The sequence below is a fragment of the Clarias gariepinus genome, chromosome 8 (assembly GCF_024256425.1).
Source record: "Clarias gariepinus isolate MV-2021 ecotype Netherlands chromosome 8, CGAR_prim_01v2, whole genome shotgun sequence".
Classification (NCBI taxonomy): domain Eukaryota; kingdom Metazoa; phylum Chordata; class Actinopteri; order Siluriformes; family Clariidae; genus Clarias; species Clarias gariepinus.
The window spans coordinates 19,780,992-19,793,120 of NC_071107.1; the positions used below are offsets into that span (position 1 = coordinate 19,780,992).

The window sequence follows — 12,129 nt, forward strand, 5'->3', positions numbered from 1 at the left end:
TAGTAGAGACAGCCCTCAGTGAGAGCAGCGCGGATATTTATACTGTACAGTCAGGTGTCTTTCTTTTAACGAAATCAAAGCTGAATTAAAACTGCGGATTTCATTCTGGAGTCATAAAAACTGTTCTGATCTGTGGAATACGGAGTGTTTCTATGTACCTAGTTATGGACATGGCGGTCGTATTTTTTTAAGGAATAAATAAATAAATAAATAAATTACGGATTTCATGTAGAAGTTTTTTTATCTATTTTTTTTTTTTTTTATAGGATTTCTCCCCCTCGAATGCACGAACAGGGGCTCTATTTTGCCCCTCAGCTGCATCAGGAGCATGAGCCTGCCTCCATCGCCGGTACGCTGCTACTGGCTCCAGTTTGCTATCCCCCTTTTTTTTTTTTTTTTTGAGAAGAAGAGGAGCTCAGCATAAGGGCGCATAACACGGATAAGAGCAAGAATTGCTTGTGGGAGCATCAAAAGACAAACCCGTATTTTATATGTGGCGTTAAGTAGGAGACAGAGAGCAGGTAAATTCCAGTAAACAGTAACGCCGGGTTGGTTAATAGGGTTGCGACGGAGGGACTAGTTCCACTGTCCGTGTGTGCGTGTGTGTGCAGATTAGCCTCGGCTCACCGTTACTGTACACGGCGGCGGTGAAACAAAATGGGGGTTATTTCGTGGGCGGAGCGGCTTTAAAAAACGACACGCTTTCTTTGGCCTGTAAACAGCCGGAGATTTTGAAAAATCGGATACATGGTGTCGTTCGGCGTGTAAAGCGGTGAAGTTAATAAGCGAGGCCTTTTTGTTCGGTCCGCGGGTTATGTGCGCATATTCGAGCCGTGCTTCTCCATGGCGCCCACGTAGCGACTGCAGCTCGAGTTAGCAAGGAGGCGTCTTTTCCTGCAGCACCGCGGGTCTGTCGCTCCGATTTTATTTACTAACGTTATTGAAATATTTTAATTTTTTCCCCTTTTATTAAAGACGGAATTACAAAATCTGGAGAAAAAACGTACTGCTTTTTAAAGAGGCAATTTTCCTTTAAGTGTATGTGTGTGTGTCTGTGTGTGTGTGAAGCCGCAGCAGCGATAGAAATGATCAATGTCTGTTATTCGCTCGTTCATTACCGGTATTTATCACAGCTGGCAATTTATATATCTCGGATTTATATATCAGAATAGACAGTATGATTTTATTTTATGCAGCACTTGAAAATAATTCCCGCTTGCACACAGTGTCAGGATCATCAATGAATTATGTATTGGCTGTAATGCGAGCAGACAGGTGATATACTGCTGCTGAGCTCCAGCTACTCACACCATCTCATTTCTCATTTATTTATTTCTTTTTAACAAATATACACGTCTTAATGTTTTAAGGGATTTTTTTTTTTTTTTTTTACAATTCCCTTGTGAATCTATGACCATCCCTTCTGTCATTACATATTTTTTTCTTATTTCATATAATAGAGAAATCATAACATGTGCTGTGTAACTAAATATTGCTTTATTGCAATCATATTTTAATATTGATATATGGGTAATTTATTGCATGTAACTGTATTTCAGTAAGTAAGGTGATCATCTATTGACACTGTGAACCAAAAACAAAAAGGTGAGCTTGCTACTTATTCATCTTCAAATTTCTAAATATACTGTTTGTATAAGGCTACCTTCAATTAAAAAGGCTGCCTTAAATAAAATGCCTTGTCATTATGTTTTAAAAAATGTTCCCCCCTTATTGCATCTAAACCAGCATGTCGGCCAGAGGAGGAAAAAAGAAGACCACCAAGCTGTCACGCTCAGCCCGAGCTGGTGTTATCTTTCCTGTAGGGAGGATGATGAGGTACTTACGCACAGGGACTCATAAGTACCGCATCGGTATGGGTGCTCCTGTCTACATGGCAGCTGTCATTGAGTACTTAGCAGGTGAAAGCAGGCACACACCACAGATACAGATGTCTACACATTACTGTTAAAAATTGCAGGTCCATATAATGATAATATATGATAATAATATTCAGATATATTTTTTCTCCATTTGATGTTATAGATATAGCAGATTATTAATGAAAAACAAATAAAAAATTCTGGGAGAAAAATATGTAAAAGAAAATGCAGTACCTGGTTGCTAAAGGGATGTGTGAATAAATTAATAATTAATCTTCAATTCCTGTAAATCTGTCATCAATGAAGTGATTAAGATCTTGGTTCCATGCAACTGCCCATCCAAGCCCACCAAAATCACATTAAACCTATGTGCCAAAGTGTTTATGGTTCGATGAGACCAAGGTAGAACTTTCTGGGCATAATTGTAAAAAATGTCTTTGTCAAAAAACAAGACAACCAAACAACTGCATGCCCTCTGTGAACTGTGGTGCTATTTCTCTTCAGCTTGGTTTGGATAGAGGGAATCATTAATCACTACAAATCCAATCTATTTTGGTACAATACCTGAAGGCTTCTGATATCCAGCTGAAGATGATGAAAGATTTTCAGCTTCCAGCATGATTATAAACCTAAGCAAACCCCCAAGTTGACAAAAGAATGGCTTTAAAAGAAGAATATCTTTAATAATATTAAATATTATATTAATATAATATAATATTAAGAATAGTGGTTTTGGAATGATCCAGTCAGAAACTGATCTAAATCCTAACAAATCTATGCACTAGCTTGAGGATGGCCTCTAAAAACTGGTAGATTTTGAGCAATTTGTGCGAGGAGACATGGAATAACATTGTCAATCAACATGTGCAAATGTAATAACTTCTTTACCAAAAGACTAAGTGCAGTAGTATAAGGAAAAGGTGCTTTAACAAAGTACTAATCTAGGGCTGTATAAACCTGGGCAGCCAGTTTTTAAAAGTTTTTTTTTTTCTTTTTTTTTTTTTTGTTTCAAAAGAATTTTTATATTCTGTTGTTTTTACTTGAATATTGTTGATTGCATCATTACATTAAAGATGGAAAGAAAATTGACTTTGATTTATCTTGGTTAAGCCTTGGCCAAAAACCTGCAATTTTAATAGGAATGTGTATACATGTTCTATCCACTGTATATACACTGATTTTATTCGCTGGGTATATGTAGAGATGAATGTACATGCTTTTATTTTTTTTCATAATGTTTAGCTGAAATTTTAGAATTAGCCGGTAATGCTGCCAGAGACAACAAGAAAGGACGAATTACTCCACGGCACATCAAGTTAGCAGTGGCTAATGATGAAGAGCTTAACCAGGTACAGTACACCTTAAATGAAATGGTCTTAGGTTTTGGGTAGATAAGAGCACTGTTTGTTTATTGCTGTGCCAGTTCATTTGTTTTATTCCACAGGTGTCAGTGACATTTGTGTAAATAAGCTATTCACTGAATTTAATTTAGTTTTGTACAGTAACCATTAATATACATCTGCTTGCTGATGATATCCCAACAAAAGGGTTAAAAATTAAAAGCACATTTTATTTACATGTACATGATCCATATGCACAGATCTATTTAAGGTTGATTAATTTTTTTATCCCACAAAAGCTATTTCTTTATCTGTTTAGAGTAAGAAATAAACCCAAAACAAATTATTCTTAGCATAGAGGTATTATGAAGAGTTGTGTCATCAAAGGATTTGAAGGTGGTTTGCAAATAACTGAATTACCTTTGACATGATTTACAAGTTATTTTTGGAAGATAACATTCTTATTAGCAATTTATCAAAATGTCAGAACAACCCATGCATCAAAAGAAATTTTGTAGCAGGAAACATTTTAATTTATTGATGTCCCTGGCAGAAATACTTCACACAGTTCACACTTTGTGTGTAGTAGAGATCAATTTGTCTGCTGTTTGATTACCTGTGTATGCTGTACTATATATGTACTGTTTTATTACCTGTGTATGCTGTATATACTATAGCTACTGAGAGGGGTTACCATATCGAATGGTGGCGTCCTGCCCCGTATCCACCCTGAGCTGCTTTCCAAGAAGAGAGGAGGCAGAGTAAAGGTGGACTCTCAGATGACGGCGCCAGAGAAGACAGTCAAAGAGGGCAAAGCCAACAAAAGGTCCTCCAAAAAGGGCAGAGGAAAACCAGGCCGGAAACCAAGGGTCAGTCCACTGCTACCTCGTTCAGCTTGACCATCTGTACATTGTCACACTGGCAATTTTGTGATTTCAGGAAACACTTTCATATAAAGTCTAAACATTTGAACCTATTGTATTTTGTAAAGAAGACATTTATTATGTTTACTTTATCTGTTTGCAGAAGATTGCAGAGAATGACAAAGACGGAACCAACAGCACAATGGAGGATGGACCAGGAGAAGGATTTACTGTTCTTGCAGCAAAGAGTTTGTTCCTTGGACAAAAGGTATTGATTTGACAGTGCACATAACTGTCCGTTACTCAGTCATCAACAGTGATGTTTTTACAGTTTTTATTGAAAAGTATTAAATCTACCTGGAATGTATCAGTTTTGTCTGAATAAGGAATATTAAATAAGTCTTTCTGTTAGAATTTTTATTCAAATTTTAATTTTATTTGTCACATAAACATATATGATATACTGTATACATAATAATATATACAAATTACACAAGATTTATATACAGTGGAACCTCAGATTGTGAGTAACACGTTTTTCGAGTGTTCCACAAGATGAGCAAAGATTTTTAATACATTTTGACTTGGAAAAGGAATAAGTCTTGGTTTATGAGTACAGAGTATTATGTACCACACATGCGCTTCTTGTTTTGACGCTGAGCATCACGTGATCACAACTGAGCCAAAGCTTTTTCTCTCTTGCACTGCTGAATTGTGGGTAATCGTCTCCCCTGCTGAGTCTTAGTGCACGTCCCTTACTGGTATAATCAACATCTGTGCACGCGTGTACTGTTTATCATAACACTGTGACCACATGTGTGTAAAACACATTTTATTTTGTGTGTGTACAGCGTGTGTGTATTATTCATTATAACACGTGTGTGCGAATGTAAAACAAAAGAAAGTCTTGTTAGAGAAGTTACAGATCCATTTTCTCTCTCGCTCCCGTATCGCATCATAGGACACCGTGCCTCTTCCATTTTATGTGTTGATTTTTTTGGGCTGTGGAATGAATCATTTGAGTTTTTATTATTTCATATGGGGAAATTTGCTTTGATTTACGAGTGTTTAGAAATACGAACCTGTTTCCTGAACGAATTATGCTTGTAATCCAAGGTTCCACTGTAATATAAAAAATTAAACTGAAAGGTATAAAATATGGTGCGTGGGTATGACAGCAGCAGTATGATAAAAGCATGAAGTATGAAATCGAATGATGTGTGTGTTAGCAGCAGTGTTAGTGTCCATTTTTTAAAGTATTGCCTGCTAATGTGCTCTAGAGTCAATTTTTAAAGTCAAAATTAATTATTGGTCATCAAGTATTTAAAAGAGACTCAAAATTCATCAGAATGCTGCATGCATATGCAACCCTGCAAGCTCCAGAAGCTCCTGGAGCCTTAAAGAAAATGCAAACCACTTACTTGTGTTACTTGGCCTTTACTTGTGAGATATTATAACCCCCTTTGTCATGAAATAGACACTCAGTCAGAAGCAAAAGTGAAAATGTAGACATAAGAAGCATTCTAAGGATAATGAAGATAATGCAAGTAATAAAAGGTAATATAATAATAACAGAAACAGGGTGTAAAAATATATCTAAGGGGTTAGACATCCCCAGATGTACTGTCAGATCAATAGTGAAAAAGTGGAAGCCAAATCACACCACACAAGCACTACGCAGACAAGAGCATCACTCAGAACTTCAGGTCGACAATAACTCACAGAGTCACAATGTACAGTAGACGAGAGTAGAGTTGAGGTGCATCAGCCAACTATTTCAAGAGTGCTGTACATTTGCAGCATGGCACGTTGTTGTAGTAGTTAGCACTGTGGCTTTGTACCTTATTGAGGAAGTGTTTGATTGCATGTCTCCCTATGCTTGGTGGTTTTCCTCTGCTTACCATGGTTTCCTCCCACAGTCCCAAGACACTCAGACTAGGCTAATTGGCTTTTCCTAATTCCCCATAGTGTGTAATTGAGTGTGTGTGTCCTTGTGTGCTCTGCGATGGATTGGCACCTTGTCCAGGGTGTACCCTGCCTAGTGCCCCGAGTCCCCTGGGATATACTCCAGACCTCCCACCACCCTGTACAAGTGACACAGAGAACGAGTGAGTGAGTGTATAATTGCAAATTTAGGGTGGCTAGAAATAAACCAGTGTTCAAAAAAGCCAAACTAAATGTTTTGTTTGTTTGTACATTTTTTATGAGATCAAGGTTGAGATATATAAACATCACCCCTGTGAATATGGATGCTTTCTGTCCACCGTACTTGGGCCTTGTTTCAAATTGAAGGGAGAATGGATAGTAAAAGATATAGTGGATATTATAAGGGTCTGCTTTAAATCAAAAACGTTTGAAGAAAATTGAGCTAGACAGAAGTTCCACACACAATGGCAAAACAAAGTGGTTAAAAAACAAAGTCAAAGTTCAAGTGGCCAAGATCAAGTTCAAAACCTATTAAGAATCTGTGCAGTCGAAAAAGAACATCCATCCTGGAGCAAATCTGACAGGAAGACTGGGTGAAAAACTGTCCCAGACAGTGTGCAAGGCTGGTTACAACATACACCAAGACTGTTAAAATGATTACTGTAGCCAAATGGGTTATAATAGTAAATACTTGAAAGTTAATAAAACAAAATAAAAAAAAACACACAATTTGGTTTGCAATAAAAATACTAGAACAATCTTTATGTAATTTGTAACCCAGACAAATTTTAAAGCCATGGTGTAGATGGGTATTCATAGGTATTATAATAGATTTATTAAGCTGTCATCCCTTTCAGATCTCTCTTGCAGAGAGTGACATCAGCAAAATTGGAACTATCAAAGTTGAAGGAATCATTAATCCCACAAATGCAGAGATTGATCTGAAGGATGGAATTGGTAAGTAGACAACAACATGATGCAGAGGTGAGAACATCTAAGGCTTAGCTGTTGCTCATTTCTGATCCCTTGTTATGGTGAAATGGGAACTACCTACAGCACACAATGGTCTTCTGCTTTTAGGCAAACTTTCAACCCATGAATTCATGAGTCTTGCGAGATAATAGAAAAGAGCAGAGACTATACTCTCACTGGATAAGCTGTTGATTATTTAAAAAAATCACACTGGACTGCTACTTGACACATACTGGTGGAAGTAATTATAATGTTTGCCATCTTGTTGTCTGTCATACACTAGAAACACACAGTAAAACATGATTTCTATTGAATGAGTGATGCATTTTTAATTTATGTACAGAACTGATTTGTTGCATGTTCTTAAGCACCTTCATCACTCATATTTCTTTAATTTATGACATAGGTAATGCACTAGAAAAGGCTGGAGGGAAAGATTTCCTGGAAGCTGTAAAAGAACTGCGGAAAACACAAGGTCCCTTGGAGGTTGCATCAGGTACAATTTGCACACATATACACAGAGGAGGTGGAAGTGGACTGTATGTTTTTTTTTTATGTCCCATCTATTGTTTTCTCATTTTAAAAGTTGCTTGAGCACTGACCATTTGCGTCTTCCACCCAGTTGCAGTTAGCCAAGCCAATGGGATGGCGGCGCGTTTCATCATCCACTGCAATGTCCCTCAGTGGGGCTCTGAGAAGTGTGAGGATCAGCTGGAGAAGACGGTGAAGAACTGCCTGTCTGCTGCAGAGGAGAAGAAGCTCAAATCTGTGGCCTTTCCTTCTCTACCCACTGGAAGGTAAATCTTACTACAACACAAATTAAAGAAAGTACTATGGTATAAATATGAACTATTCTATGAAACTTTAAACTTATGATGTAGATATTAAATATAATATAACCATATACATTATACTTAATATTTATATTATAATGTTCAAGTGTTTCATATTAAATAAACTATAGCACAGTCGAATTTCCCTTTTTTTTATAACGGCAGTTCTATCAATAGTGCAAGCTGTGATTCAAAGTTTAAATTAAAGGTTTTTATTAATGTGCTCATTTTAAAACGTTAACATTTCTATTTTTGTAAGTGATCACGGGGACTATCATAAATAATCAATGTGTAATAAATGTTAAAGAATGCTGTTTAAGAAATATAAGCATTTAATTGTTGGTAACATTTTTAGTTAGTTAGGAATTTAGTTAATTGAGAATCACTTTTTAACAGTGAGAGAATCTGTTCCTTTAAGTACATTTAATGTATCGCAAAGCATGATAAAACCACCCAATTACTGATTGTTATTAACAGATGCACATCTTAATTTCATTTCTTAAATAATTATATTTAATTTACATTTAATGCAGCTGAACGTGCTGTAAACCTAAGAGGAATTAAGATTATAAGAAACATAAACATTGCAGCAGAAGGCAGGGCCTCATGCAACAAAAATATGTATTAGACATGGGGAAAATTCATTCAGTGATTTATTATGACTTTTTTATGTGGAAATTCATTTATCACCACACTGATTCCAAAATAAAAAAAATTTTATATGAATATTCAATTTACATGTGTTTTCATTTCAGGTGGTAAAATGTTGCCGTTCCTCTATAATGCTGTAGGTGGTGCGTTCTAAATAATTCACAAGGCACAGCATCCTGTATGGAAGGAGCATATTATTTGCTAAATTTGTATAGGATTGTAAAAAAAAAAAAAAAAAAAAGACTAACATTAAATCAGATTTTTTTAAAACTATTGATACTTACAGAATTTCAATAAAAATTTAATCCGCATCTAGATATCGTATCATAAGAGTCTATCCCTATTATGTATATTGTAATATAATGTAACAATGTATTTTCTTTTTTTAAAGTTTTTTTAAGCTGATGTGCAAAAAAAGAAGAAATATACATTGATCATCCATCACACTAAAACCACAGACAGGGGAAGTGAAGAAGATGTATGTGGAAAGCCAAAGCTAGCCTGTGTGGTCCAAGCCCACTGAAGAGCTACTATAGGACAAATGTCTGAATAAGTTAGTGCTGGTTATGATATAAAGTTGTCAGACCACAGTGCATCACATCCTACTACATATGGGGCTGCATACTGTAGGTGCACATGAGCATCAGTACTGGACCCTGGACTAATAGAAGAGGGTGGCCTGTGAACCTGATGAATCAAGTTTTCTTTTACAACATACAAATGGCTAAGTGCCTTGGGAAGAGATGGCACCAGGATGAGAAGAGGCCAAACTGCTGGGCTCAGTGTGACATTCTAGGCAAGGATTTGCTGGAAAACTGTGGGTCCTGGCTTTCATGTAGATGTTACTTTGAACTATACTGTATAATCTACCTTATCATTGTTTCAGACCATATACACCACACATGGCAGTGGCCTCTTCATGCACCCTGCTGTGCAGGAACAGCTTGATGAACATGACAGTGTTTAAGGTGTCCAATCCAACTTGCAGGACATCAAAGTTCTGCTGATAACATTTTGTTGGCAGATACCACGGCACACATTCAGTGGTTATATGGAGTCCATGCTTTGTTATAGCATCTTGCTTATTAGAACATGGTACATAGTCTGTTTCACGTTCCTGTGAATAAATAAGCGTGCTTCAATTTTCTTGCATTTAGCATCTGAACAAACAGGTTTAAATGTTTAATGTGGCCAAGTCTGTTTAAATCAACATATATTTACCGCCAAATGACTCTTTGTCTCTTTTTGTTAGTAAAGTTCTCTTTCAATCTTTTCAGAAATGGTTTCCCAAAGCAAACTGCCGCCCAGCTGATACTGAAGGCCATTTCAAATCATTTTGTTTCAGCAACCACATCCTCACTGAAGAACATTTACTTTGTGATGTTTGACAGTGAGAGCATTGGGATTTATCTGCAGGAAATGACCAAGATGGATGTCAAGTGATGACTGCGCAGTGGGTTCTTTTGTTGGTAGCTTGCATAGCTTGGATGCTAGTCTGTTTAATCTGATGAGTTCTGTGTAGGCCATCTTTTTTTATGGAAAACCGAACTGACAGATGTTAGCATCCAGGCTAACAGCAGAATTTCAGCTCGTTTTCCAGCTGACGTGCTGTTTGACTAAAGATGCTGTAGTTATTTGGGTTTCGGAACAAATTTGGAAAGTATATAAAAAGGGTATTTGTGAGTGACGTACTATATGCGTTTATGTTACACTGTTACCATCATGACACTCATTTAGAGTAGGCCAAGTTTATTTGTTCCATTTTTGTTCTTAGACTGAGCTTGTTTTAACATTCCATGTTGTATAAAGACTTTTACTCACTGTTTTTCAGCTAGAGTTCTTGTGTAGTTTCTGATACAGTTAGTTTATTAAGAGGAAAAAATGTGTTTGTCATTTTGATTTGAAATAAAACAGATGTTTTACACTGTATATTAGGCTCTTGTCCTCAGAATTGTGTTGTAATAATAATCAAAACCTTTGGTTATAATGCAGTTCATTCCATTTTTGTAAAATGAATTTGTAAAAATAGTTAAAAGGTTAAATATAAAAATAAGCTGATCAGCTTTAGTGTAATCAGTGATATTATTTCAGGTTGGAGTTCACATACATGTCTGCCTGTCTTTCTGTTTGGCAAACTCTCTGTCTAACATAATAATACAAAGAAATTTGAGTATCTTACACCTTGTTTACGCTTAATTTTACTTCTTTTGTTGTCAGCCAAATACTCCCCCTGTTCGGTAATCAGAAAGTGAATCACAGATAAGAAATTGAAAAAGTAGATTGGATAAAGATTAGGTTCTGTTTTAAAACGACTCCAGCGAGTAAAAATTCACTCATACAGTACCACTTCAGCACTGTTATTTCAGCAGTGACAATATTAAATAATTCCAGTAAAACATATTCACTTTAGCTTTTCTATTTAATATCTATTAAGTATCTATTGGTGCATGTGTTTGTTTACATTGAGCTTATTCGTAGCTCACTTTGACGTCGATTATTAAATCCAGCACATAACAGTTTATACCATCACTTTTAGTGTACATTATGTTAGCGCATCTCACTGTGCTCTTAGGTTGGGTATTTTATGCACCCTCACCGCAGACTGTTCCAGATACGTTTGTTCTAACGACCCATGTTTTATCTCATAGAGGCGCTTCACATTACTGTACTGCTTTTTATAAGCACCACGGTTTCAGGACATATAAAGTAAAACAAACTGGTTCTAAACTTTGCGCAGGATGATAAACCTACATTGATCTGCTCATACACACATATATATATATATATATATATATATATATATATATATCAGCATAACTGCTTATAACATTCCTTCTACTCTACATTTTATTTCATGTATGGACATGCAGATTTAATTTTAGGCAAATACTGCCAGAAGAGTTGTTTGGGACGCAAAAAAAACGAAAAGAAAAACCCAATAACAACTTCAAGAGAAATAAAGTTTGCTCTGGGGAAAAAAATGGTGTTGTTGTTTTAAAAAGCACAAAAAGGTATTACTTAAACACAAATGACTTGGATTTAGGTTGCCAGAACATTGTACTGCGCCCATGCCACAAAAAGGCCTTTAAAAGGCCAAAAAGATTGCAAACTAAGAGCCCTACAAATTAAACTAAGACAATGAATGGAGATATCAGTGCACCATACAATTAATCATCATATTTCATCCATCTATCCAGGAAACTCTGTAGTCCAGCTAGGGACTGTGAAGGCCAATGGTGATTAACATTGTATTTGTTTATATTAGTTCCATCACCTCAGGTCAACATTCACATACACACACATTCAAACACTACGGGAGGTGCAAGATGACAGCGCTAAGCCACCATGACACCAAATTACTCACATATTTATTTGAATGCACAAGCATCTTTGATCAGCTAAAGATTTATTAACCTTCTCCAAGGATCAATGATAAACTCCAAATGTCAAGGAAGTTTCTCCAATTTTTTGATGCAACCAATAAAACAACTGGGCCAGAGGAGCTCCCTATTCTTCTTATTTCAGTTATTATGAGCTACCACAATGGAAATTCCTTTTTTGAATAATTGATATTTACAGTTTTAACAAATAGGTTATAAACTGATATTTTAGTATTAGTTCATTCTAAATTAACTGGTATCTATATATAAAACAATGTTTGTAA

At 36.1% G+C, this 12,129-nt stretch overlaps 1 protein-coding gene across 3 annotated transcripts; it reads left to right on the plus strand.

Annotated features, from left to right (window-relative positions):
* The first annotated feature begins 371 nt into the window (after positions 1-371).
* Positions 372-10,394, plus strand: LOC128529287 (core histone macro-H2A.2). Of its 3 annotated transcripts, none has more exons than XM_053502697.1 (10): positions 372-521; positions 1,560-1,605; positions 1,747-1,919; positions 3,123-3,229; positions 3,898-4,089; positions 4,247-4,351; positions 6,867-6,966; positions 7,388-7,477; positions 7,604-7,778; positions 9,743-10,394. In XM_053502697.1, the coding sequence occupies exons 3-10, from the start codon at positions 1,748-1,750 to the stop codon at positions 9,906-9,908; spliced, it is 1,107 nt and encodes a 368-aa protein (XP_053358672.1). In that variant the 5' UTR covers positions 372-521; positions 1,560-1,605; position 1,747; the 3' UTR covers positions 9,909-10,394. The 3 variants fall into 3 exon arrangements, with proteins under 3 accessions (XP_053358672.1, XP_053358673.1, XP_053358674.1); XM_053502698.1 differs by lacking the exon at positions 372-521 and adding an exon at positions 640-908; XM_053502699.1 differs by lacking the exon at positions 372-521 and adding an exon at positions 1,254-1,275.
* Positions 10,395-12,129: the final 1,735 nt, after the last annotated feature.